We start from the raw sequence: 27931 nt of genomic DNA on the forward strand, positions 1-27931 counted from the left end.
CACACATACATATATATATATATATATATATATATATATATATATATATATATATATATATACATATATATACATATATACATATACACACACACACACACACTCGTGTGTTATCTGACATAATCTGACACTAAAAGAGTGCACTGACACGCTGAAACGGCTCAGAGGACACCGTGGAGATGGCAGCCATTTCTTTACCTCTTATGTTTGTTGACTGTGTTCTGTTTTAGAACGGAAGTATTCTTCGATTTGCACATCAGTCTTTTTTTTTTAAATTATAGTTCATTTTTAATGGGATCATGTTCTTTACAGACGATTTAAGATGGCAGACATAGGACTCAAGGTGAACCTAGCCTTTTTCTGATTGGTGGAGGGTTGGGTGGTGAGACCTCAGACTTTTTCTGATTGGAGGAGGGTGAGGTGTTGAGAATGGACACAAGACAGATGTTGTTGTTAGGATGTTGTCGCCCGTGTCGATCCTTCTCTTTCGAATCACAAGATCTGCGTTGGTGCCCACCTCACCTTCACGGCTGCTCTTCCTCTTCCGTAAAGGAGCCGGGCCCTCTGTGTATTGGTCAGACTTTTCTGCCACCGGTCTTGTGGTCCTGACCAAAACAGACTCCAAGAGAGTCCAGCGCTGATGGACCCTTTCAGTGAGTCGATTCAGTGAGTCGATTCAGTGAGTCGATTGAATGCTTCCATTCTGTTGAACATGAACTGCACGTGTTGGTATTGCATTGCTGGTGGTCAGAGTGGGGCAGGTTTGGAAGCCCGTCTGAGCTCTTGGTGTGTGTGAGTGTGAGAACAGAGGACAGTACACGTAAATACACACACACACACACACACACACACACACACACACACACACACACACACACACACGGTAGTCTTAGGAGGTCTTTTCCAGGACCCCACAGGCCTTCCTGTCATAAGGCAAAATATGTGGAAGAGAACTCTCTCTCGATGGCTCATTCTCTCATTTTATTACACACACACACACACACACACACACACACACACACACACACACACACACACACACACACACAGAGCCACACAGCTACATTCAAATACACACACAAGGCAGATTCCCTTATTGTATTACAAACACACACATGCACCCACACACACACACCTTGGGATGTTTTTCATTCATTGTGTGCCTTTTCCAGGGGTTTCAGATGTTGTTGTAAAATGAAGAAAAGGAAACCTTCCCGTGTGGTCTCATGAAGTGGTACTGCTCTGCATCAAATGTACATACAGCTACCAACTGTACAAACAACCTATGATAGTCTCCTATACAATCAACAATGACACCCTGCCTGCATAAAGCTCAGTATTTATACCAAACATAAACACATGGAATACCTCTTGAAGAAAAATGAGTAAAATTTACACATAAATCAGTACACTACATTATAACAATTTATTGTGTATATAGTCATTGCCTTTGGCTGATTAATGGAAGTGGGGGAGATAAACAAAAATGTATTAACCATACTGCATTACTCAGAGTCCTTTTGGAGTTGTCACGCTCCTATGTGTGGGACTAAAGAGTTAAAATTGCAAGGGAGAGTTCTTGTCCGTCCCGATAAGTCAATATGTAGGTGAAGAACAAACGGGGGGGTTTGAAGCACTCCACTCAGAGGGAGTGACGTGGGACAGAAGAGGGTCAATGAGTCCTCCTGTGGGTCCGGGAGGGGGGGGGGGGGTCCAGCATGTATGCAAGCAAGTGTCCTCATTGCTCTGTATTACGTCCGTCTTCCCTCAATAGTCCATTCCAACACACACACACACATTCACACACACAGAAACACACACAACCCCTCTGAGATGTAGAGCGTTGTTTTTGTTGCTGTTTTTTTTTTTTTTTTTTCCATTCATCTTAGTTGTTATTCTCCCACCCTTATCTCTCAGACCTATATGTAACTAAAACCCCAACATGTACATGTCTGCACAGGGGCCAGACATGGAGGCTAACTTTGATTCAGTTGATTCTGCTGAACGCAGGGTATCGTTCCCTCCCCACGGCCAGGTTTGGGCCCGATCTTGATCTGTGTGTGTGTGTGTGTGTGTGTGTGTGTGTGTGTGTGTGTGTGTTTGTGTGTGTGTGTGTGTGTGTGTGTGTGGAGAAAACTCTAGATTTCCTCTCGGTTTCGTCAGTGCCAAACATGGGCTGCTCATAAATATGTAACGCCTGTGCCAATGACAGGGGCTTGTCTGCATCTGAGTTTTATTCTTCTGTGTACATTTTATCCTGGCGCCTCTGTTCACAGTGTGGTGTTAATACTAATATAGGGTATTCACAACAAGACTGAATATAGTATTTGATGCAAGAACAAAAGCAAAAGTGTGTAAGGATGCACTTTATTCATTGTAAAAGAAAAATTGAAATGAAATTGCTAAAGAAGGCACTGTCCTAATAACCATCAGAGGCTCTTAAACTACCTAGTCACCTCTCCATAGCATTTCAGCCAGATTGCCCCAAACCTTTAGTGTAAGAGCACTGCACACTAAGTGATCTCACCTGTGTGCGTGCATGTGTGTGTTGATACTTAGAAAGATCAAATTAACAGATCAAAATGAAGTCAAACAACACATGGCTTTTGTTTACACATGCTGTTTGTAATACTTGAATTGCGAGGCGTTGTGTGGACAGTGCAGCCCTTGTGAAGAGAGCATGCAAAGGGAAATTGCTTTTGGTTTTTCGTTTTATTTTCATTTGTTGTTTTTTTTTTTCTTCTTTTTGACGTTTGTTCAGGAGTGACTGAATCTACAGAACCAAACTGATGAAGTATTAGAGAGCTGGTCATGTTGTTATTGTGTGAAACCAAAGCATAGGAAATGCCGCCGAGTGCTGGTGGCTCTGAAGGACTCCGTTCTGAACAAACAAACAAACAAACGATATGGTGCAGCTGCACTGACCAGTATGAGCTGGGAGATAGAATCACTTTCAGTGAGGGAACCATATGAACAGACACATTCCTTAAAGCCATACATCAAGCGTTATGTGTAAATCTTAATGTCTTGGTTAGGTTCTGTCGCTTAGATAGTCTTCTTGAACTAGCATGAACTAACTGTGTGCAATGGTTTCCAAGGAATACCTCAACTTCCAAAAACTCTTCACTCCAGACAGATTTCAGTTTTCTTTTTTCAGAGGCCAAATCTCTCCCTCTCTTTTATTGTGGCAGAGCATAAAGGTGGAAAAAAAACACAACACACAAACACAACACTATATAGCACACCTAGCATTAGCTTCCTTTTATGTGATTTGTGCCACGGGACAACAGGTGTTGAAGATCCCTGTTCTCCCAAAAGTGTTGGCTGTAAACAATATATATGCGCCAAATAGTCCTCAGATAGTCCAAACTGTCTATCCTTTACATGACACAGTATCCTCACTAGCCAGAGGCAAGCTGAAGTGGTCTGCTCCTAATAGAATGAAAGATCAAAGCGAATATTTTAGACTAAGAGGTTGTTCCCATGGGTGTGGTTCCCATGCTGTCCACCAGGCGGTGCTGTTGCGTTTTGCACTCCGGATGAACACACTGTTTGTCACGCCATGCAGCATACATTCAAGCTTTTTGTAGTTTTTGCAGAGCCCACCATGCAACAGAGAAAATGCTCAGTGCCAGCCTCTTGACACACACACACACACACACAGACCAAACTAATTGTTCCACTACCCTGCAAAGTGTCTTAAATGTTGTCTGCAGGTGGTGTCATAATAGCCAAACTAGTAAAGACCACCGTTTGAACACAACAGCTCCTAGGGGTGCACAAAAAATGGGCTTTGAAATCAGAAATGCTTTTCTGAAGTGCATTTACGTACTGGATTATCTATCCACTGACTACACACCACATGGACCCCATCACTTTAGTTAATTCATCAGCCTCCTCTTAATCTTAATCTCACTGCATAAGAATGCTTTCATCAGAGCCATTATTCTGATGAGGCCTTAGGATGATCACACCTTTTGTAGACTAATGGGGTGAAATGTCTCTGGATGACTGAAGGAGATATACTGGTTCAGTTTGAGCCCCCCACCCCAGCTGAGGTAAACAGGGCATCCATAGTGTCCTGAAGGGTAGTCAAAAGTTGCATGAATAGCTGACCTCAGTCACGCGTCGCATTGGCTGTGTGTGTATATGTGTGTAATATCTTCAAATGTGGCACATTTGAAGGTTATGCAAAACTTTAGATAGACTCATTTATTGGTCTCATTTTGTTTGTGTTTTGTTTTTATTTTTTATTTTTTGTTAACAGTGTAAGCTTCACTTCTGTAAATATTTGTGTACAAATCAAATATATTTACTACTCTGTACATACATGTGATGATATTGTATTATTTTGCTTTTCGTAAAGCAGCTAGTTGTTGTATATGTAAAACATACAAATGGAATTATTATTATTATTATTATTATTATTATTATTATTATTATTATTATTATTATTATTAAAGTGTTGTTAATGACCGCAGCCATCACATCACTCCACTGTGTTATTAACCAATGCTGAAGAACAGTCATTTTAATATGAAGTACCCAGCAGTGACTTCTGGACTCTCTTTGTATGATCTGTTGTGTCATCCTCTTATTTTACATTCACAGATGTCACACTAATAAAACAACTTCTGCCCACTCCCTGTCTGCCAGCTTTGTTCTCCAAGATTGTGTGTGTTTGCGTGTGTGTGTGTGCACTTTTCTTCCTTGTAGGTTTTGGTTTTAATGAACTTTGGAGATTTGCTGGGCCTTTCTCTAAGGTATTGTCCTTATTGCTCATCAAAATGTCACACATCACTTTTGGAGATGCTGTGTGTGTGTGTGTGTGTGTGGTGGTTTTATAGCAACAGAAGGATCCAGCCTACACTGAATCTGACGAACTGCAGGTCCTGTATCCATCTGAATACATAAACTTTTTAATCAGTTATCACTGATAGATAACCTAACATATTGACTTTTTGCCACACAAAATTAGAAAAGAAAAAAAATAGAATTCTTAACAATCAACAAATGTGTCTCAAACAACATATGTTATTTTTGTATAGACTTAGTTCTTCGATAAGTCAATAAAGTCACGTTAGGGTTTTGTAAACACTACCATCAATAAATTAGTAACGTTAATATATACATTATAGGCCTGATGTTCATGTCAGGATTTTAAAACGTTCCCTGTCCACAGTGAAAATGCTTGACACAAAAGTAGATGACATCCAGCAGAGGTCGCAAGTATACAATAAATGTGCCTATTACCTAATCTATTTCTAAGTCAGAGAAACTGCTAAACCTCGCTGACAGTCGCATATGGACTGAATACGTGATGTAGGCTATTTCTCATGTAGCATATTGCATTTTGGTATCTTTAGTCATGACTTAGACCAACTCCATAGAATCCATCTTACACATAGGAGCATGTTTTACAGTGCAGCTTGCTGAAGTGTTAAGGAAATTGTATGTAGGCTAATTAAAAAAAAAGTCATTTTTCATATTGTTTAAAATCGCCTTCCCCAAAGCATTAGGCTACTTTGGTAACCGCATCATGTCTACAAGATGTCTCGGGAGTTAAAAATCCATCCAATCCGTCGCAGCTTTTAGTAGGAATTGAATTCGGCATTTTGTTGAGATGGAAAAGAAATCAACCGCTGGATACGTGCTCATCTGAAGGGAAAGGCAGAATTTAAATACACCCTTGACGCAGTTCAGCACAAATCTATTTCCTAGTCGCCATGGAGGCTCTTTTGTGACGTAACGGAATTACAGCATCAGAAAGAAAGCGGTGAGGGACAGACGCGAGTCACTTTGTCGTTTCTAACTTCAGGACCGTGGACAGCGGCAAAGGCCTAGTTGTTGACGCTCAGTTCGTAGAGCCCACGCTAGAGATGGGGTCCGTCCAATTCTTAACGGCTGTACAGAGACTCTTGCTGGTATTTCTGTCGCTGTGACAGCATGTAGGGTTGTATGGACTGGGTCTAAAAATGTGAGTATATCCCCCCCCCCACACACACACACACACACCAGTAATGACACTGCTGATGCCGCTTTGACCTGCACTGCCCTCGTGCAGATCTGTATATCCTATAGGACACAGACGTCAGTTGTAGTTTTGGAAGAAAGAAAAAAAAAACTATTCCCACTTTCCACACTCTTTTATATCACATTAAATCATGTCTTCAATAACACATAGAGTACAACGTAGCGTGTGGTTCCTAGTTATGATGATTATCACACCTGTTCAAAAATCCAAACAAGGCACACAAACAAAATGCTTTATTTTTAGTCTTTGATTCAAAAGCAGTCACTGGCAAAAGTGATGGAAAAGAACAACCCTTGCCCCCAGTCTACCACCTCCGGTGTGTGTTAAAGTCCACGTAAACCTCCCCCTAATGATGCCTTGTCCCTTAGCCCCTAGCCCTCTCTCTCTCTCTCTCTCTCTCTCTCTCTCTCTCTCTCTCTCTCTCTCTCTCTCTCTCTACGCTGATTTTCAGGCTGATTTTCCGTAATGTTATTTCAAGGTAAAAGGAACTGTGCAGCAGCGCGGCGGTTCTCTGAAGGAGAATGGCACCATAGGGCCTCGGCGAGCCTCGTCCAGGGCCCTCGTAGATTAATGAAGTCACACTGAGTCATTTCACATTATCTCCTCAGCTCATTATAACAGCCCCCACCACCATCCAACCCCCCATCCCCCCAGGCTGCAGTCCCTCCCCCATGGGCCCTGGCAGGTTGAGCTCAGTTACTGTAGAGGTCATGCACAAAATCAGCTAAATATGAAGAAATGAGGGTTATTATTTCCCCTGAAGGGCCGCTGTGTTTCATTAGAGAGGCGCTGGATATCATTTCAGAGACTCACAGCCAAAAAACAGCCCCAAAAATAAATCGCTAATGAAAAGGCTTCATTCTCCCATTCATAATTGACTGACATTCTTGAACACACAGACTATACAGAAGATGTAAATGTTTTCATACATATGATACATACCTGTGCAATACACATTACTACAATACTCTTCGTTCTAGTGATAGCTTTGGGATCTTCAAAAAGCGTTTCAAGGTCTGTTCACCTTGTTTCTAACTAATTTGTTTTTCCTTACAGTGTTGCAGTTTATTTGTATGTTTGTAGGTTTGTAATGTTTATGTAACCATAAACATTACAAACCTACAAACATACAAATAAACTGTAGGCTATTTATTACAATAAAAAGATCACGTTTATTGATTCATTGTAAGTCGCTTTGGAAAAAACCCCATCTGCTATATAACATGAATATAAACATAGACATAAATATAATGCATGTGTAATACATGGTTTATTTAAACAAAAGAGTTATGGGTCACCTTTAAACGATAAATGTTGGCTTGATAAGAACTTTACTTTCTTGTGCTTTCTAATGCTGTTCAATGAAGCTTCAGTTTGTTTTCCTTTTTAAAAACTAAAACAGTTGTCATGAGCAGGAGAGGACCCGTGAGAGGACTGTCCACTCTGGACTCCTGGGATTTGCTAAATATAGAAGGAAGTGTCACAGGATGCATATGACAGTAAACAGCTAATGTCATTACACTGTGGTCAGGGTCAACTAAACATGAAATTATGCAACACTTACGCTATAGCAGTCACTGAGGCCTGTGCCATCAATCTATTCGTGTGCATTCACTCCTGTCAACAAGGGACGTTAATGACAGCTGTGGATGACAGTGATGTCCCTAGCTTTCCCTTTTATACACTCACACACGCACACACACTCTCTCTCTCTCTCTGTCATATTCACACAAATACTCACATATACACATTCACATGGACACACACATACATACATACATGAACACACAAACACACTGATCTCTGCTCCCCTCACTTCAAATCATACACCACCATTTTTTTTCCGCAGTCAGAATCTATAAGCTTAAACTTTAAGCTTAGTCATTGTACTATAGGTGTTGTGACAACATCTAGGGGACAAATGTTTTGTCACTGGATAACAGTTGGCTCCACCTAGGTCCTGATAACATCGGTTTGACCTACAAGGGTATATGCTACTCCACATGCCTTTCTAATTGCCCCCAGGGGGGTAAATAAAGTGCTTTGAATTGAATTGATCTGAACTGAGGAGTGTACACTGCCTTGTATATAGTATGTGACAGAATATGTGGAACAGTATCTCAGAGCCTGGCCATCTCTCAAAGCCGATAGTGGCCATCTGTATTTTCACATGCTCATACGTTTCTTCTCAATATTAAGTGACATTGGCAGCGCATCAGAGCATCACACAGTTCTTGGAAACCTGGTCATACATCTATGTAAGCTCCTTATTGATCTGATTGCAGCGTCTAACAGATGTAGGACATTAAAAATGAAATCCGCATTTAAATACTTCATGAATTCATTAATTAAACACAGATGCCATTGTGACTGCAAGGCACATTGGCAAATATGTCACTGACACCAAACGATACAAAGCAGTTTGTTCTTGGTTTTTCAGCAGGGGACTTTCAGTTTTACATATTGAGTCAGTTACCCTCATCAGAAGAGACTGGGCGCACACACACACACACACACACACACACACACACACACACACACACACACACACACACACACACACACACACACACTAATGTTGCTGTGGACTCCGAAGGCTTTTGTGTGGTTAATTACCAAGCATGCATTGATTGCATTAATATGCGTTGAGCGATAAGATCATATCATGAGCCGGAGAAAAGCGAACGCAGCTGGCGGCAATGGCAAGAGGCATCTCTCATCACTGTTTTGAAGGCTGGATTGCATTTTAAACAGTCTGGTGGTGGTAAACACTATAAGCCAGACAGATTTGAAGGGAAATGCCCAGATAAACCTTAAGCAGTGATTTTCAAGTGATCATATTTCTGCCACTGTTGCGAGAGGAGTGATGATATGCTTATTGGGATGTTTTGCTGAAGAGCTCAAGGCTGTAGTTATCTCTAGGCCCAATGGCCATGCACACACACACACAGCTTTTGAGTGTTCAGTGTTGGTTGTAGACCTACAATACTCACTATGATGACTCAGAATTGGTAAAAAAAAAGAATGTAGAAGAGAGATTGAAAAATGAAACCAAAGAGGAAACTCAAACTTGCAAATAAATAAGCTGTAAACTCAAACTTGAAAATATTTGAATACAGTTGTCTACGGAGCACATTCCAGGGCATTTTATATTTCTTAAATGCTTCAATTTCATTCCAGAACAGACGATATAAACACTCTCTCTCTTCTTCTCTCAGTGTAATCACAATGCATAGACTGAGTAATGCCTATTCACCTGAAGTCAGTACAGTAAGTGTTTGCATTCAGAGCAGCATGGCAAATTCTGATTACAAATACGTACTACAGTCAGGGATGTAATCACTCTCCACTAAGGTCTGCTTCACCACTATCAGAACACAACCATTCAATGTGAAGTTGTCGATGCTGTGAAATGGCAATCACTCATTTTAAAAGACTCTTTGGACACATCCTCCCGGCTGCAGTGATAAGATTGCGGGAACACTGACATTTCATTCCTCCATGTGTCTAGAATATTTTTTGGTTTGCCTTCATGCTCCTCTTGAGGATGTTTTTCCGCTGCCGTATTTTTTTACGCAGATGTTATGGGCTATCAGGCCTGATGTCTCTATCTTTAAAAACTTGATGCAACGCTCAAAACAAGAGCGTTTTAATTCCCGGCACACCAGATGTGTAGTTTGTCTGGGAGTGTTTTATGAAATGTGTGGGATTGATCTTGTGCATTTTTGTTTGAGGAAAGATTGTCCAGAAGTATGACATGTTTGTGATGTAAAGGGTGAATAAGTGCTTAAATAATAATTGTAAATAGTTATAACAGTAGTTATGTACAGTATAATATAAGTTATAATTACTTAATTAACAAAAACATAAAATTCAAGTTTGATCATTTCCTTCATCAATGTACCCATGATAGTTAAAAGCATTCTGTTTGTTTTGTCATTCTGGTGTTTCTTATCCCACCTTTAAACAATGTCTGGTTAATTAGGCCTACAGATCGGCCTCTAATAAACATGCATTGCTTTCATCACATATCAAAATAAACAAAAATAGTCATCCTCCGCCATGAAACACTACGTGACGGTGCTCTGCTTGATCGCTTCACCGGGGCGTGAGCCACGTCTGGCCCATAGCTGGCCCATGTCGGAGCAAGCTCCTCTCCTCTCCTCTCCTCCGGTGCTGGACCAGCTTCTATCTGGCCGCATCCTTCATCTTTGTCATTGTGTTTAGCTCTTCAGGTCAGAGGCTTCTAAAACGCAATCTGATTACCACACCCTTCTGTTTTCAGAACACACACACACACACCCGAGCCCTGTTACTCGTGGCAGACCTTAGTGGCTCAGATACCTGTAGAACTGAGATGAACACTTACCCTTGTCCACCCCTGACCTTGTTGACTGGAGGGGGATGGACGTGGATCGGATTTGTGATTAACCAATGACCTTCTTTGCCCAAAGGTAGTTCATGTAGCATCTAGGCTTCAGTAGGAAATAGAACATAGCGCCATGTTGTAATGAATAAATTATACAAATGTGAACATGTTACATTGTGTACTTGTTATATTGTAGCTACATTGTAGTACCATCTGATGAGGCACAATGTAACATTGCAATTACCAGCGGAGTGTTGCAGTATATTGATGATTTGCATAACCCTAATCCTACCATTTCTTTTCCTAAATACAAAGTTGTATCAATATATTATTACCAATGTCCAATGTGAATACCCATTCCAAAATGTTGTGTGCAAACTACCGGTTCTCTGTAATACACCCATGGGCTAAATGTGTACAACTTTGAAGCCAAAAGGAGCAAAAATGAAGCCAGTAGTGAATAGTGTTGAGGCATTTTTAGTGTTTTATTAATGTGCTTTTGTTCATCATAGTTCCCGTGGAGTGGAGAACACAATCTGTAGCAGTGCTCAGACCAGCAGCAGGTGGACATGCGCCCCTCCCTGTCCTCAAACATGACACCTGGAATGTCAGCCAGGTGTGTGTTTTCATTACCTAAACGGATTTAGTCATATCAAGAAGAGTTTGTTTTACTCTGGTGTCTTGCTATTTAATAACGTGTAGAGGTGGGCTACACAATAAAATAAGCACATTCTTATCTTTAAAAAAACGAAAAACATGCCTTTCATATCCCATTCAAGTATTGGTGCAGGTCGACCAGTAGAGGGCGTGGTTTTAGATTTACTGGGCGGATTCTTCACCGTGACGTCAATTGAATTGGTTAGGTGACGAACTTCAGCACCGCCCCACTCGGGGCATGAGAGGGGAGGGAAGAGGCTGTGCTGATCCCACGTGTGACGCTTGCATTCCCGGTTCAGTAATATTCTCATAGCGGGGCTTCGCTTTGCTTTTGCCGTGTTTGTGTGTGTTTGTTAGTTTTCTGCCTGTAGTTTGATTAGCAATGGAAGGAGACGGGAGCCAAGCCACCTCTGGAAACTCAAATGATTCGCAACATGACCCGGGGTAAGACGATACGTGTGTGGACACTTTTTATTTATGCGAAACATTTTCATGCGCTAAATTCTTTACTGGAAAGGTACCGCTGGTTGGAGAACACGGTAAGCGCACAAGCGTCTGTCCTCTCTTCCGGATGCAGTTAGGTAGCTAGCAAAGAGGCGCTGGATTTTTGTGTTTGGGTTAATGTTATGCAAGGCAGGACTGGCCTCTTGCTTGGAACATGTCAGATTTTTAACCAGAGAGCGAATCTGACAGTTCATAATGCTCTCTTTTCGCTGTCTCGCTTTTTATAAGTACTAACACGTCAAAATGGCCGATCTGACATCTGGACTCACTTCTTGTATGTTTTCTTCTTACAGTAAAATGTTTATCGGTGGCCTCAGCTGGCAAACATCACCAGGTGAGACCGACGCGTTTTGTTCCGCTTTGCTTTTAGTTTGTTTGGTTGTTGATTGTCCGCGCTCGGACGAGTTGCGATATGTCCGTGTGCGTGTCCGTGCGTGTGCAGCGCTATGTATGGGATGCGTGATGTGTGTATGTGTGTGTACCTCTGTGCGCGAAAGGTTATTTTGATTTCCAGTAAATTCAAGTCCTCTATTCGACCCCTATATGTGTGTCATGGTGCATTTTCGAAAGTGCATGAATGCGCTCTCAATTGAGAGTGGTGAGACATGAATTTTGCACGAATGATCTGTAACGGAACACAGCATCTTCCTCTTTCTTGTCCACAGACAGCCTTAGAGACTATTTTAGTAAATTCGGGGAAATAAGAGAGTGCATGGTGATGAGAGATCCCACGACAAAACGATCCAGGTAAAGCAATTTACTTTTCCCTTTGCTGCGTGTTTGTGAGAGAGATTTTGTATGTCATATACATAGCGTACAGTTTGTACAGTGCAAACGTTTGCCATTGTGGACGATACAACGGCAGGTAGCTGTAATTCTGCGAGCTAATGGAATTTGACATTGACTTGGGACTAGCCTATTGCAACACCGAAGTATCAAAACTTATCTTTAGATTTGCATAAGGTGAAATGAAGATTTGTTCACAATAGTTCAAATCAAATGTTATCTATAACATAACAAATGTTATCTATGTTATCGAGTTGGTTGTCTCTTTATTAATATGATGGTCTTTCTTACCGGAAAGAATGCACCATCTTATGATAATTTCTGTGTTTATCTTTGTGGTCCTGCAGAGGGTTTGGATTCGTTACGTTTGCAGATGCCGCCAGCGTAGATAAAGTCTTAGCGCAAACGCACCACGAATTAGACTCAAAGACGGTAGGTCACAGGTTCTTAATTTTTGTTTCTCAGTACTATTTTCCTTTTATTTGTTATTTAATCCATCACTGTTATTATTTTAAAAAATAAAATATGTTTTTGAAAAGGATCTTCAAAGTATAAACTTAATATTGAAATTAACATAGTAGAAAAAATTCTTCCTAGACCCACTATATCTACAGTATATGTCTATAGTTGTGTGTAATAGGGACAGTTTACCCCCCTGAAACTGCCATCCACTTGTGTGGCTAGAATGATCTATTTGCTGTGATTTGCTGTTGACCGCTATTGATGTGGCTTTGCACACACACACACACACACACACACACAGACACACACACACAGCAGGAGCACAAAAGATTTAATATTTATTGCATTAATAGCTCTCATCACTCGTTGGTGTTTGCTGTGGGTCTGTCATCTGAAGAAGTGTGTGTGTGTGTGTGTGTGTGTGTGTGTGTGTGTGTGTGTGTGTGATGTGGGGAGTTGTTGTCTTTTGGAAGCTGACGAGAGAGGGAGGTCGGGCAGAGACACATGTGTCTGAAGTTGGCACTATGCGGGGGGTATGGGTGCGTGCAGCACAGTCTCTGTCTCCTTCCTCTCTTGGGTCAATGGCGTACATTGAAAAAAAAAATGCTTTGATTGCTGCCTCGCCAACAGGGAGATTCAGCTTCAGATGCTGGAGAATATGTCTCTCAGATATATTTGGAAAGAGAAACACATTGTTTCCCCGTAGCCGGGAGTGTAATCACAGAAGAGGGGAGCTCAGGGCTTGGTGTGTGTGTGTGTGTGTGTGTGTGTGTGTGTGTGTGTGTGTGTTTGAGTGAATGAGTGTGTGTGTGTGTGTGTGTGTGTGTGTGTGTGTGTGTGTGTGTGTGTTTGAGTGAATGAGTGTGTGTGTGTGTGTGTGTGTGTGTGTGCGTGTGTGTGTGTGTGTGTGTGTGTGTGTGTGTGTGTGTGTGTTTGAGTGAATGAGTGTGTGTGTGTGTGTGTGTGGCCGGGGTGGTTGTTTCGAGGACCGGCCAGGCCTGATTGGTGGTGCACAGGAGTGGGGCGGTTGGGTGGGTTGTGGAAGTGAGGTGGGGAGGAGTGAGTGGGCCTGTCGTTTTCCTTTGCTCTTGAAAGTGAAAGATAGTGGCGTGTTGATTTGCATGCGTTGAGGGACTGGCAACACCTGTAACTACTGTTTGTTTGTCAAAAGCCAGAAAGAGGATGCAAGAGCAGTCTGCAAACAAGTGCAAGCATGCACACTGCCACACTCTCAGACACTCTCACACACACACATACACACACACACACACACACACACACACACATACGCACGCACATACACACACACACACTGATGCAAATACACAGAGATGCCATTATGCAAATCTTCTCTCACAGTTCTTAGAATACATGTAATCAATACGGATCTAGTGTCAGAACATGTATAACAATGTTATTTAATTGTGTACTGACTGAGATACGTCATAAGGAATGTTATAATTGTGTACTGACTGAGATACGTCATAAGGAATGTTATAATTGTGTACTGACTGAGATACGTCATAAGGAATGTTATAATTGTGTACTGACTGAGATGCGTCATAAGGAAGTGTCACACTGTTCAGGGAATAATGCTCCCAGGGAAAGATGTATAGTATCAGGAAGTTCTATGTTGTGTACTAAATGGTCTTTCCTGACATAAATAACACACTAGCTAAGTGGGCAGAGTTACGGCCAAGTTAGGGTCAAGTGGTCTACCAGAGGTGTTACATTAATAAATCATCTGCATAAAGGATTCAGAAGGTACCAAATTATACCCTTTGCATTTTGATGATGCAGTACATTTGATTCATCCCTGCGCTGCATATGCAAGGCTACAGGCCAGCTAACCCACTGTTTGTCCAGAACGGGAGCCGGGCATTGCTGGCCCTCAGGTTATATTGATAGCCTCATGTGCTAAGCAGGGACACGCGACAGCACAGCTTATGTAAAGTTACACCCAGTCTAAATGAACATGCAGAAATAGCAAAGTCATTGGCCCTGATTCATATTTGTGTCTCTGTTAGTTTGCAAGGGTGCAAAGATAGTTTGCAGGGTGCAAAGACAGTCTGCAAGGGTGCAAGGATAGTCTGCAATGGTCAGGGTGTAAGGATAGTTTGGAAGTGTGCAAGTCACATTTTTTGGTTGGAATTAGTTTATATTAATTATACTAATCTAAGAGATTGGGGCTCATGGAAATGTGGAGGAGTTTATCATGAGACTAATTATAGTGTTCCAATTACTTGCTTTGACTGTTAACATGTCATATGGTCTCGTTTTAAAAACCTCTGATCATGAACTAAAAGATGAAGTCATAAATGTCTGTTTTAATGGACTGTACTTACGCTGCATTTAGATTGGCTTTAATTACACTGGGAGCCATAACGGCAGTGGGTGCAAATGTGTTTTATTCTGAGAGTAGTGACATTTGATACAGCACTGGTAAAGTGTCTTGTCTACACATGAAGTGCCATAGGCATACATTTTGCCCTTCTTGCTGATAATGTCAAAAACAGATTTATGCCATGAGGTTGTAATATTTTGGCATACAGGCTATGTGTTTGCCGTCATCCACTAACAAGCTATTTATCTTGACAAATATGACCACCATGTATCATCCTATGTAAATGTATATGCATGTATCATACGCATTGAGATTGATCTTCAAAAGGGGCTAAGGCATTCTTCTGAATGCCTTTGTGCCATTCAGAAAAAAAAATCAGATAAAGAGAGACATCCTGAGAATCCAGCGAGAGAGGAACGGAAGATAGAGGGGAAAGAATCCTGCACGAGGGAGAGAGAGAAAGGGAGAGAGAGAGAGAGGGAGAGATAGAGAAAGGGAGAGAGAGAGAGGGAGGGAGAGAGGGAGAGAGAGAGAGAGAGAGCGAGGGAGTTTACCGCAAGGCACCAATAATGTATGAAATCTGGCTGCCGGATCTGAACTAAGAATGTAAGCAATTGCCTCCTGGCCTGCACTCCCTCAAGCCCCTTACAGTGACAGGGCCCACGGAGAGGCTGTTGCAAGAGGCTAAAACAAGATGAAAGGAGAGAGAAAAACTAGACTGATTTCTTTTTCCCTCTCACTCCCCTTCCTCCTTTCATGTCATAACCGTTTGACCTGCTGGGTTTGGAGGCTGGACAGCGGGGTGGGTGGGCACACGCGTGGAGTCGATTACCTGCAGTTCAGCCAGAGCAGAGCAGCATTTGATAAATACCGACCTGATAAACGACAGGATGTGTGTGTGAACGCAGAAAACGTTTTCACACCCTGCTTAGCAGTGAGACTGTGCCGCGGCTGTGCTGTGCCGCGTCGCGGCCGCGTCGCGCGGCCGCGGCCGCGGCGCGCCGCGTCAGTTGTGTGCCGTGTCGCGTCGCGGCTGTGCTGTGCCGCTGCGGCTGTGCTGTGCCGCTGCCGTGCCGTGCTGTGCTGTGCCGTGCCGTGCTGTGCTGTGCCGTGCCGTGCTGTGCTGTGCCGTGCCGTGCTGTGCTGTGCCGTGCCGTGCTGTGCTGTGCCGTGCCGTGCTGTGCTGTGCCGTGCCGTGCTGTGCTGTGCCGTGCCGTGCTGTGCTGTGCCGTGCCGTGCTGTGCTGTGCCGTGCCGTGCCGTGCCGTGCCGTGCCGTGCCGTGCTGTGCCGTGCCGTGCCGTGCTGTGCTGTGCCGTGCCGTGCTGTGCTGTGCCGTGCCGTGCTGTGCTGTGCCGTGCCGTGCTGTGCTGTGCCGTGCCGTGCTGTGCTGTGCCGTGCCGTGCTGTGCTGTGCCGTGCCGTGCTGTGCTGTGCCGTGCCGTGCCGTGCCGTGCTGTGCTGTGCCGTGCCGTGCTGTGCTGTGCCGTGCCGTGCTGTGCTGTGCCGTGCCGTGCTGTGCTGTGCCGTGCCGTGCTGTGCTGTGCCGTGCCGTGCTGTGCTGTGCCGTGCCGTGCTGTGCTGTGCCGTGCCGTGCTGTGCTGTGCCGTGCCGTGCCGTGCTGTGCTGTGCCGTGCCGTGCTGTGCTGTGCCGTGCCGTGCTGTGCTGTGCCGTGCCGTGCTGTGCTGTGCCGTGCCGTGCCGTGCCGTGCTGTGCTGTGCCGTGCCGTGCCGTGCCGTGCTGTGCTGTGCCGTGCCGTGCTGTGCTGTGCCGTGCCGTGCTGTGCTGTGCCGTGCCGTGCTGTGCTGTGCCGTGCCGTGCTGTGCTGTGCCGTGCCGTGCTGTGCTGTGCCGTGCCGTGCTGTGCTGTGCCGTGCCGTGCTGTGCTGTGCCGTGCCGTGCTGTGCTGTGCCGTGCCGTGCTGTGCTGTGCCGTGCCGTGCTGTGCTGTGCCGTGCCGTGCTGTGCTGTGCCGTGCCGTGCTGTGCTGTGCCGTGCCGTGCTGTGCTGTGCCGTGCCGTGCTGTGCTGTGCCGTGCCGTGCCGTGCCGTGCTGTGCTGTGCCGTGCCGTAATAGTTAATGTGAGCTGACAGAATTTGATTCTTAGTTCATTAATTGGTAACTACCAATTAATGCAGATTCCAGTTTAAGTCAAGTGGTTTCAGACTGTGAATCGATTGACTTACGGCCAGTGGTTCACTACACTATAGATGACAGTGTAACAATGATCTCTATTCTATTGTTTTACACTGCTCTTCATAATGCTGAAGAATGTTCCATTCACTTGAATGGGCCTTCCCAACGTTCGGTGGTCTGCTATTTCTCGATAACAGACCGTTGCTAAGTATAACAGACCACTGTCAAGGAAAATGGGTTTTGTGCTTCTCAGTCACTTCTTTCATATCACTCATGTGTTTTTGCGAACTATTTGTTTCTCAGCAAAAGCCACGATGAAATGGTAACAAATAGACCCCAGCTGTGGCGCAACTGGCTGGGGTACCTGCACCGTACGCCCGCGACCGGGGTTCGATTCCCGCCCCGTGGTACTTTCCGGATCCCACCCCGACTCTCTCCCCCACTCGCTTCCTGCCTAATTAAAGACATAAAAAGCCCAAAAAAAAGATATACTTTAAAGAAACTGTAACAAATAGGCTATAACCTAGGCTATGTAGGCTAAAGAGTCATATCGTCAATGGCAACGGAGTCTGTGCTTCTAATTCAGGTCTTTCATATCACTCCGCCACTACTGGAACTTCATTCAAAAGTGAAAAGCAGACGGTTGATCAGCTGTGTTCTAAAGAATGTTTGATTCAAGTTCAGCGTGTGTTGTTGCAAACTATTTGTTTCTCAGCAAAAGTCATGATGAACTGTTACAAATAGACTATAGCCTAGGCAGGTGGTTTTCAAAGTGGGGACCGGGGCCCCCTGGGGGGCCGCGAGGGGATGCCCAGGGGGCCTCAGCAAGTTAAAAAGTTAAAAAATAAAAGCAAAAAATAAATACATTTGAAAAATGTAAAATATACCTACTATGAGGGTTGTTATACAATGCCATTATAATAATGTGAGGCATATCTGAACATTATATTTCCCATGATAATGACTGGGAATAATAGTAGAGTGATAGCTCTCATATAGCAGAAGGCCCCAAATACAATTTTTACACACTGTACACACGAAGTGTTTGTGGCTAAAATAATTATTAGGATTAGCTTAATGTATTTTTACATTTGCCGTAGTATTGTCGATGGGTTTAATAACACATCACGGGGGTCCTTGGCCAGAACCTAGTGGTATTTGGGGGGCCTTGTCGTGGAAAAGTTTGGGAACCCCTGGCCTAGGCTACTGTATGTAGGCTAAATAGTCATATTGTGGGGAGTTTATTGTTTCGTTTTGGCAAGTAGCCGTGTAATAAGCGGGATAATGTATAGAAAGTCAGTCATTATCGGGAAATAGGTCCCGACAGGGCGACCCAGACCCCGACGCGCAGTGGAGGGACCTATTTCCCGATAATGACCGGCGTTCTATACATTATCCCTTACCTATTCTATTCTATTCTATTTATTCTATTCTACTCTATTCTATTCTGTTCTATTACTGTGCATACCTCAACAAATGGGAATTAATGGAGTCTTGCAAACACAATTCTAATTCTGAGAGTGAAAGTATGTGCACGTTAATATTTGAAGCATGAGAAGTATTTCTGCACCAATATGCCGAGTTTTCACAGAGTAATTGAGGTTAAAATTGGTGTAGCCTGAGGCTAATTGCTAAAGCAAATCATTACATGCAATTCATTATGAACTGGGTGAACATTCCAAGGTGTTACTGAACTCATCCTTTTTGAGCAACATTACAAAACAACGCAGGCACTTAACACACATCATCCATGGGTATTAGGATGGATGGCATGCGTTAGGTATCTGTGTTTCCATGGACGGTGAGTCAAATTTGCAAATCAAATTTACCTATGGGTGCAAATCCAGTCACCTGAACCTGAACCAATAGAATGCCAGTCATGGTTTTATCAGACTGAAGGAAAAGAGAGGAAAAGTGTTGCTGCTCTCTGGCACATTCTCCTCAGCAAGATGGAACCCCCCTCCTCCTCTCAGACTAACCTTTCCTGTGATGTTCGGGTGTTTCACCTTCTCAAATGTGCGCAAGTCTCCGATGTGTCAGAATGACCTAAACTTCCCTCCGTCCGGCCTGGCAGCCCACCTTGGCTGTGGCCTCCTCACTCATCTCACACATGCCATTTCAGCTCGCCGTAGGGGAGCAGCTGAGACTATTATCATTTTCCAAAGTAGAGCGAATTCATCCTTGTATTATCGTCCTGTATGTAGCGGCAGTAACCGCCCAGACTTGAATTGCTCCCCAATCTCACGGTGGTCCATTTCACTTCCTCGCAGTCCTGACTTCTTTTTTATCATCCTTTTTTTTCTCTTGTCTCTTTCTCTCTCTTTCTCTCTCTCTCTTTTGTGCTTCTTTAGAAGGCATTGCAGTCATGCAGGTTGAACGTGAAGAGTGTTTGAATCTATAATGGCACCATGCTGATCATAATTCTGGCCCTGCAGGCAAACTTTCAAATCCATACAAAGAAATATGCATCAATGTAAAGCTTTTCGCCTCGCTCAATGCGAGAAAAGTCATTTTCTGCAAGAGAACAATTTCGATCTGTTTACAGTGCTCTCCTTGACTGTGCAGGGCTTGGATGAGATTGTTCGAAGCTTCTTTTTAGGAGCCTCGTATTAAACTTAGTGGAAGGCTGCAGGACCGTGGTGCATGAAATAGTTTCTCTTCGTTCCGAATGCAAGATTGATAAGGTTCTTACAGCACGCCTCAACAACAGTTAAACAAAAGACGACAACAACAAAAAACAACAACAACAACAACAACAACAACAACAAAACACATTTGGAAACTGATTGATCGATCGCAAATGTCTATTCCTTTTTCCAGTGTTTGGATATATCAACTCTAAAGCCATTGTGTTCTTGTATATTTTGATTGGATTGCCTCTGAAATCTATGAAATACGTCTCGTATGAAATATTCTGCATTTGGCAGTGTAGCAAAATGTTTGGATGAACGGATGTGCCGAGCATCAGCTGAGTCATGTCTCTCTTTTTTCTTTTCTCTCACAGATTGACCCTAAAGTTGCCTTTCCTCGACGCACTCAACCTAAGGTAAGAAACCCAGAGCTTCTACCCCTCCTGCTGGTTCACCTCTCCACAAGGTTGTTTAGGGACCTGTTCGCTGCAGTTAGTAGTTCATTGGCCAGCGGCACACTTTGCTTCAGTATTAGCTTGTGTAACAGGTGGTGTCATAACTGGTTCTGAAATGTGGGCTTTTTTAATGCAATGTGATTCCACTTGAAAAAGAAAAACATATTCTCCTGACTCCTGTGAAAATCAATGGCTGCTGCCTTTTGTGTGCTTTGTGAGCTTGTATTAAAAATCCGTTTTCTTTGGCATTGCATTGTAAGTCGGACTCGTTGGGAGAGTGTTCCTCTCAGTGGCATCAGTTGCCATTGAGGCCCGTTTGATACCCGAACCATGCTCGGGTCCATAATGGATTTCTCCATGGGCATGCGAGGTTCAATGGTGCTGTGAATGAATACTAAAGCTTTCAAGTGGGAAACTCATAGTGAAAGCTTTTCAAAGCTGGAGCACATTGTGCTTTCAGGCTATCAACATATGGTTGAGAAACTGTTTTTTTTTTTAAATGCCTCACTTGCCTGTTCATCACGTTAACCTTTTCTTGTCCAAGGAAATGGAAGATAAACGTTAGGAAGCAGTTCAAACCTAAAGCACCCTGTATACTGCTGTGTAATATATAGAGAGAAATTGTTTTTTTCTGGAGTAGTTTGTCATGCCTCAGCTGTTTTATTTATGAATATGTTATGCTTATGTTTGTTTGTCTGTCGTCAGAAGACAGTGACACACGCGAATGTGGTGTTGGGGGAACAGCGCACTCCTCAGACTTGAAATGGCAGGCTGAAGGGCAAGCTCATTAGGGAGGAAAAGAAGGTTTATTTGTTTCAGAATTAAGCAGAGAATGTGGATTTCAAAGGATCTCCGAGCAACAGGATTAAGGCAGATAGATTAGCATTACACAGCTCCTTCCCTTCATGTAAAATTGATTCGGGGGGTGGAAGTGGGAGGGTCCTCCGTAAGCAGTCGGAGGCACTCCGAGGCTGCCGTCGGGAAGCGCGGGGTATCGTTTCTCTCTCTGTCTTTCTCTCTCACTCCCTTCCTTTCTGCCTCTCTCGCTCTTTCTCCCCCTTTCTCTGTCTCTTTCTCTCTCCTCTCTCTCTCTCTCTCTCTCTCTCTCTCCCGCTACCCCTCTCACTCTCACTCTCTCTATCTCTTTCTCTCCGTCTGTTTCTCTCTCCCCCCTCCTCTCGTCTTTGTCATTCTGAGAGTTTCCTCCCTGTCTGTGCCCTCCATGGCTTCCTGCCTGTGCCGGAGCTGATAAGGTGTAGAGGGTACTGGGGTGGCTGGCTGGGAGGGTGGGTAGGTGACGGGGTGACGGAGTGGGTGGTTGGCTGGGTGACGGGGTGGGTGGCAGGTGGCAGTTACTCGGTGGCTTGCAGGTGTTTTTTGCCACTGTCTTCAGGTGCGGTTTTTGTAGGGGGGCGTTTGAAGTGTGTGTGTGTGTGTTTGTGTGTGTGTGTGTGTGTGTGTGTGTGTGTGTGTGTGTGTGTGTGTGTGTGTGTGTGTGTGTGTGTGTGTGTAAGGTTGTGTGTGTGTGTGTGTGTGTGTGTGTGTGTGTGTGTGTGTGTGTGTGTGTGTGTGTGCAAGGTTGTGTGTGTGTGTGTGTGTGTGTGTGTAAGGTTGTGTGTGTGTGTGTGTGTGTGTGTGTGTAAGGTTGTGTGTGTGTGTGTGTTTGTGTGTAAGATGTGTGTGTGTGTGTGTGTGTGTGTGTGTGTGTGTGTTTGTGTGAGTAAGGTTGTTAATGGAGAAGGAATAGACTGTAGTTCCCACGAGAATAATGCCAAATTCACCTCCTCATCAGGCAGAGTCTGTGAGTCTTCTGGACTGGTGGAAACCGCCCCTGTTGTTTTTGTGTAGCTTTGTTCTCGTGCCATCTCCTTGCTGTGATGTGTGGATCAGTGGTTGTGATTGTCTTAGCTCACACCCTTCTCTGCTAGCCGGTCAGGCTATGGCTCAGGGAGACTAACGACCTTGTGGGACGTGGCCTACGGAGAGAGAAACAGACACAGAGCCAGAGCGTGAGCGTGAGCGAGAGCCAGGGGCTTTATCGCAAACGAGATGGCAGCAGAGTTCTGCTCTCTCTCCTCCTGCTGATGACTCCCTGGGTAGGCCAGTGATGACCACGGCTCCTTCGCGACGAGCGCGCATTGCCTCTCTGCTGATGCTGTTGTTGCCCTCATGGTCTCCAACGCTACGGCGTCGCGCTCCGCTATCACAACACATCCCATGCGTGTCCCGACATGATTTGAATTGCCACTGGGACTTGCCACTTCAATGGGGAGAAGGCGATTGCGGGCGAGTGAGCGAGCGAGCGAGCGAGTAAATGACTTGTTGTTGAAATGAAAGGCGAGAGAGAGAGAGAGAGTCGCTAGCGAGTGAGCGTTTTTGCTTTCATGCGGGATTTACCGGCCCTGTTAACCCCTTCATCTATCTCCACGGGCAGCTATCGTCCCGGGCTCGCCTCGTTAAGTTTTACGGGCCGAGAGCGGCCTCCATGGCATGCAACACCACGCTGTGCCGGCCAGCTTAGCGCAACGCAGTGCCCTGGTGCGGACATAAAAGAAGCCTAAATGGGCAGACAAGATGGAGCTAGCTGCTTGAAAGAGATGAATGTCCATTTAATCGAATTAGAGGCATGTGGTCATTTTATGGTCAAAGTGAAAGTGCCCGTGGGAGCTGTTTTCCAGGGCCAAGGTCGTCGGGGCTGTGGGTCAGTAGTATCGTCACACCAGGGGTGTGTACGAGGGAGAGGCCGAAGTTATATCATAATATTTCACTGTATTTGTTGTGGTAATATTGTGATATAAAGGGGGATATGAAAATAGTTACCATTCAGCGCTTACCTGAACTGATCAGAATCTGTTTCCTGTTGTGCTGTTGTGTTGCATCAGCTTGAGTATCAGATACTCAAGTTTGAACTAGCCAACTAGCGCCGCTGGAGGGAAAATGCATGGGACTCATGACTTGTAACGCTATCCTGTTGCGTGCAGAGGGAATTTGAAAGACAACCGATTAACCCCTCGGACTGAGCACTGCGAACGGTGAGTCCCCAGACCCTACATTTTAATGTGGGTCTGGTATGGCTCGTCAGGCTATTATTTTTGCTCTTTTTTTTAAAATGTACTAAAACAGCATTGACAGCCCACCCTGGTACCCTCTGCTGGGGTACTCTCAGTGTGCAGATTTTGCCTACAGATGGGGGGCGCCACTGAGTCAGACCATTGTGACGTGTCTCTACACTGGAGACTGTGGGGAGGTGTGGAGTTTTAGGGGGAAAAGAGTGGGTTTTCCCCAGTGGAACTTGGTTTTCTCAGTCATTTTCTCTCCTTGTCGCTTGTGTGTGTGTGTGTGTGTGGTGTGTGTGTGTGTGTGTGTGTGTGTGTGTGTGTGTGTGTGTGTGTGTGTGTGTGTGTGTGTGTGTGTGTGTGAGTCATGCTTCCACTTGGGGACCCGTTGTGCTCTAAATGTTCTTAGCTGGAGAGCAAACAGTCCTGGTTGTCCCATGGTGCCGAAACTGTGTGTGAGTGTGGAGTACTGTATATGTGTGTGTGTGTGTGGTGTGTTTAAGTGTTTGAAAGTTTTTAATGAAGTCCAAGGGTGCTGGTCTTAGGGGAATAGACCCCTTGCCTCTTGTCCCTCTTGTACCACACACACACACACACACACACACACACACACACACACACACACACACTCACACACACACACACCCACACACACACACACACACACACACACACAGTGATGTCTTTGCACAGCCTATCTAGGGAGCAACTCTAGGGGACACCAGCATCAGTCTGTCCCACAACTCCACTGCCCAATCAGATGTCAGCATTAGGTTGTACCACAACTCCACTGGCCAATCAGATGTCAGCATTAGGTTGTACCACTACTCCACTGTCCAATGAGACATCAGCATCAGGCTGTGTCACTCCTCTTGCTCTCCTCTTCACATCGTGTCTACTTCCTGCTATGACAGATCAGGAGGATCAAACATGACTCTGCACTCTGTGATGTAACAAGACTCTGCACTCTGGCCTTTGGAGCCAGTTTGTTTAGTGGGACATCCCCTTCTCACACTCTCTCTATCCACTTCACTCTATCTCCATCTCTCCCTCTTCTCTCTCTGTCTCTATCCCTCTCTCTCTCTCTTTCATTTCTCTTTCTCGGTCTGTTTCTCACTCTCTCAATCTTCGCTCTGCTTCACTCTGTCCCCGAATCCAACACGACTCTTCACTCTTTCATTGGGAGCCTTCTGGTTTCTTTAGCGGAGCCATCTCAGCATGTGGTACAGTCACTTTCATTTTCATCAGAACAGCCCGAGACAGACATGCCTGCCGTCTCCTTCTTGCCAAAAAAGCTGAGATGTTCATATTCATTTACTCTCAGTGTCGCCCTATCCTGATTTCTTTCCTGGTTGAAAAGCACTTCCACAGGCCGTATGATTGCCAAGTGCAGGTGCCAAGCGAAACTTTTGGAAAAGTCCCATAATATAACGAGATAATTGAAAAAATAGGCCACAAAGTCAGTCCACCTAAATAACTTTGATTGCTTTTTTTGTGTGTATGTCTTGTTTGCTGTGTGACATGTTTCTAAAAGAAATGCACTTTTGTGAGTGAGTGAAGTTTAAACTGCAGACTGGAAGCGTATCGACTTCTCACTAAAAACAAGAAACAATCCGATAGCTGGCAAGGCTAACTTGGATCATTGGGGGTTGGAGTGGGGAGCAGAAAGGCGATCAATCAGCGCTGAGTTGATGGGATTACTTTATCGTCACCTCGCTCTCACCCCAGGGTGGGGAACGCTCGTGTGGGAGGTGAACAAACCCTGGGGGGGAGGAGAGAGGAGAGAGAGAGAGAGAGAGAGAGAGAGAGAGAGAGAGAGAGAGAGAGAGAGCAGAGAGGGGAGAGAGAGAGCAGAGAGAGAGAGAGGGAGAGAGAGAGAGAGAGAGAGCAGAGAGGGGAGAGAGAGAGCAGAGAGAGGAGAGAGAGGGAGAGAGAGAGCAGAGAGGGAGAGAGAGAGCAGAGAGAGAGAGAGAGAGAGAGAGAGAGAGAGAGAGAGAGAGAGAGAGAGAGAGAGAGCCAGCTTGGGGAGTAAGAGTCGGATCAAAGGCTCTGGGACAGAATAACCCCATTCCCTGTTATTTCTCACTCTAAAGGGCTCGGACAAAACCCGGCTCTGAAAGAGAGTGCAAGGAAAACGAAGCAGAAGAAAAGAGAGAAATAAAATGTGTGAATGAGCAGTAGCACAGCTCTTACAGTGATACAGTGAGCCGCTTTATTTTTATACTCTGTATTACTGTACAGTCTACTCTTCATGGCGAATATAGGATACAGTATATTTTAGTTATAGAGCTCATGTAAAGGATACACTATATTTTAGTTATAGAGCTCTAAATATATACACTATATAGTTATAGTTATAGTTATATAGTGTGTTATTGAGCAAAATGAAGCTGAAAGTAGATGAAGGGTCATTGTTTGCAAACAAAGCATGGTTATTGGATGTAGAAATAAATGCCTCATGCATGACTTAACATTTCATTTCCTGCTTGAGCCATATACTATATACTGCACCTTTCCTGTGTGTGAGTGTGTGTATGTGTGTGCGTACACACACACACATGGCCATCGGGTCACACAGTCTGTAGGTCTGGGTCCAGTCCTTAGGTAAAGACACACACACACACACACACACACACACACACACACACACACACACACACACACACACACAGAGGCACAGACATGGCCATCGGCTCACACAGTCTGTAACATTAGGTCTGGGTCCAGTCCTTGACTGATGCTGAGTGGCAGTAATGAGAAGAGGCAGAGCCAGTGGCTTTAGGAGAGAGAGAGAGAGAGAGAGAGAGAGAGAGAGAGAGAGAGAGGAGAGAGAGGGAGAGAGAAAGAGGGAGAGAGAGGGAGAGAGAAAGAGGGAGAGAGAGGGAGAGAGAGAGCAGAGAGAGGGAGAGAGAGGGAGAGAGAGAGCAGAGAGAGGGAGAGAGAGAGGGAGAGAGGGAGAGAGAGAGCAGAGAGAGGGAGAGAGAGCAGAGAGAGGGAGAGAGAGAGCAGAGAGAGGGAGAGAGAGGGAGAGAGAGAGCAGAGAGAGAGGAGAGAGAGAGGAGAGAGAGGGAGAGAGAGAGAGAGAGCAGAGAGAGGGAGAGAGAGCAGAGAGAGGGAGAGAGAGATCAGAGAAAGAGGAGAGAGAGGGAGAGAGAGAGCAGAGAGAGGGAGAGAGAAAGCAGAGAGAGGAGAGAGAGGGAGAGAGAGAGCAGAGAGAGGGAGAGAGAGAGCAGAGAGAGGGAGAGAGAGGGAGAGAGAGGGCAGCAGCAGCAGATGCCCATGTAGGCACCACCCTGTTAGAGCTGTCTTTTGGGCACTTGTCCCTTTTGCCCCAGCCCACCCTGTACTTGGCACTTCAGGGCAGTGGGGGCCCTTCAGAAACTCTGTGCCCTCGCCGACCCAGAATCCTCTTCTTCTTACTCACCGACCCGACTGCCGCTGCAGCACTTCTCCTCTTTCTTTTTCATTCTTCTCTTTCTTCTCCTCCTTCTTTTCTGTCTCTTTTCATCCCCCCCTCCTTCCGCTCTGATCATGTTTTTGAGCTGGGTGGTGCTTTTTCATACCTGATGACTGAGCCCAGCTGTGTGCGGAGTAATTATCAATTTTCTGCTACACTTGTTCTGCCGAGTGATTTAAGTCCTCAGGAACAGCGAGCACGCCGCCGCCAATCTCCCAGCACCGCACATCCTGTCTCCCCCCCCCGCCCCCCCCCCCCCCTCCCTGCCGCTCTTCTGTGTGTTGACGGCGCGGTGCGGAGCGCCACGCTCCCATTTACATGTGTCAGAGCTGTGTTGGCGGCGAATAAATATGCGGCTGCGGTGACTGTCGCTGAGATGTCTGAAAATGTTCCAGATGGTTCCGTGTGTCTCTCTCATGCCCCCCCCCCCCAACACTCTCAGCCACTTTCTCTCACCGCTTGTCTGACTGAGAGCCCTCCTCAGCTCTGACCTTGAACTGTGACCTTAACTGCTGTCCGTCAAGCTGCTAGAAGAAGAAGAGAAACTTAACCTGTCAGACCCACTAATCTGCGTATTGGTTGATTGATTAGTTATTTGACTGACTTGATTGATTGATTGATTAATTGATCGATTGATTCATTGAAATTAAAGGAAGACCTGATTTTGCATGTCTCGAAAAAAATTATATGTTTGTTTATTATGATATTGTCATAGTCATTTATTTATTTATGTTTTTATTTATTTGTTTATTTCAATACGCTACAACAATAAATCTATTATAGCTTTGGCCCAGATAGCCTGCCAATGTGCCTGCCTGGCTGCTAGCTGAATCAGGCCCTTCAGAAGAGGGGAGTGTTATCTCAATCTGTTCGTGCTCCCCTTGATAGTGCTTCTGCAGCTGCCGCTGCTGTTGCCTGGTGGTAGCGGACAGAATTAGCGTCACGGTCTGTTTCTTAAAGAGCATGCCGGCCCCTCCACTGCCGCGCTGTGTAAAAGCCAATTAACACATTAAATAGAGGTTGTTGTGAGGTAAATACTAACGTG

The 27931-nt window shown here is 44.9% G+C and overlaps 1 protein-coding gene across 9 annotated transcripts in view; it reads left to right on the forward strand.

The window, feature by feature from the left end:
- The first annotated feature begins 11198 nt into the window (after positions 1 to 11198).
- LOC125284493 (RNA-binding protein Musashi homolog 2-like) overlaps positions 11199 to 27931 on the forward strand; it is a 290258-nt gene continuing 273525 nt past the window's right edge. For 3 of the 9 annotated variants that reach the window (XM_048228491.1, XM_048228485.1, XM_048228490.1), the window contains exons 1-5: positions 11200 to 11504; positions 11858 to 11898; positions 12230 to 12311; positions 12698 to 12782; positions 20293 to 20334. In XM_048228491.1, the coding sequence (XP_048084448.1) occupies positions 11443 to 11504; positions 11858 to 11898; positions 12230 to 12311; positions 12698 to 12782; positions 20293 to 20334 (312 nt within the window). In that variant the 5' untranslated portion in view covers positions 11200 to 11442. Of the gene's footprint in view, positions 11505 to 11857; positions 11899 to 12229; positions 12312 to 12697; positions 12783 to 20292; positions 20335 to 27931 lie in introns of all 9 variants that reach the window. The other 6 variants (XM_048228467.1, XM_048228477.1, XM_048228499.1 and 3 more) reach the window with 3 other exon arrangements.

The sequence above is a fragment of the Alosa alosa genome, chromosome 2 (genome assembly GCF_017589495.1).
Source record: "Alosa alosa isolate M-15738 ecotype Scorff River chromosome 2, AALO_Geno_1.1, whole genome shotgun sequence".
Lineage (NCBI taxonomy): Eukaryota > Metazoa > Chordata > Actinopteri > Clupeiformes > Clupeidae > Alosa > Alosa alosa.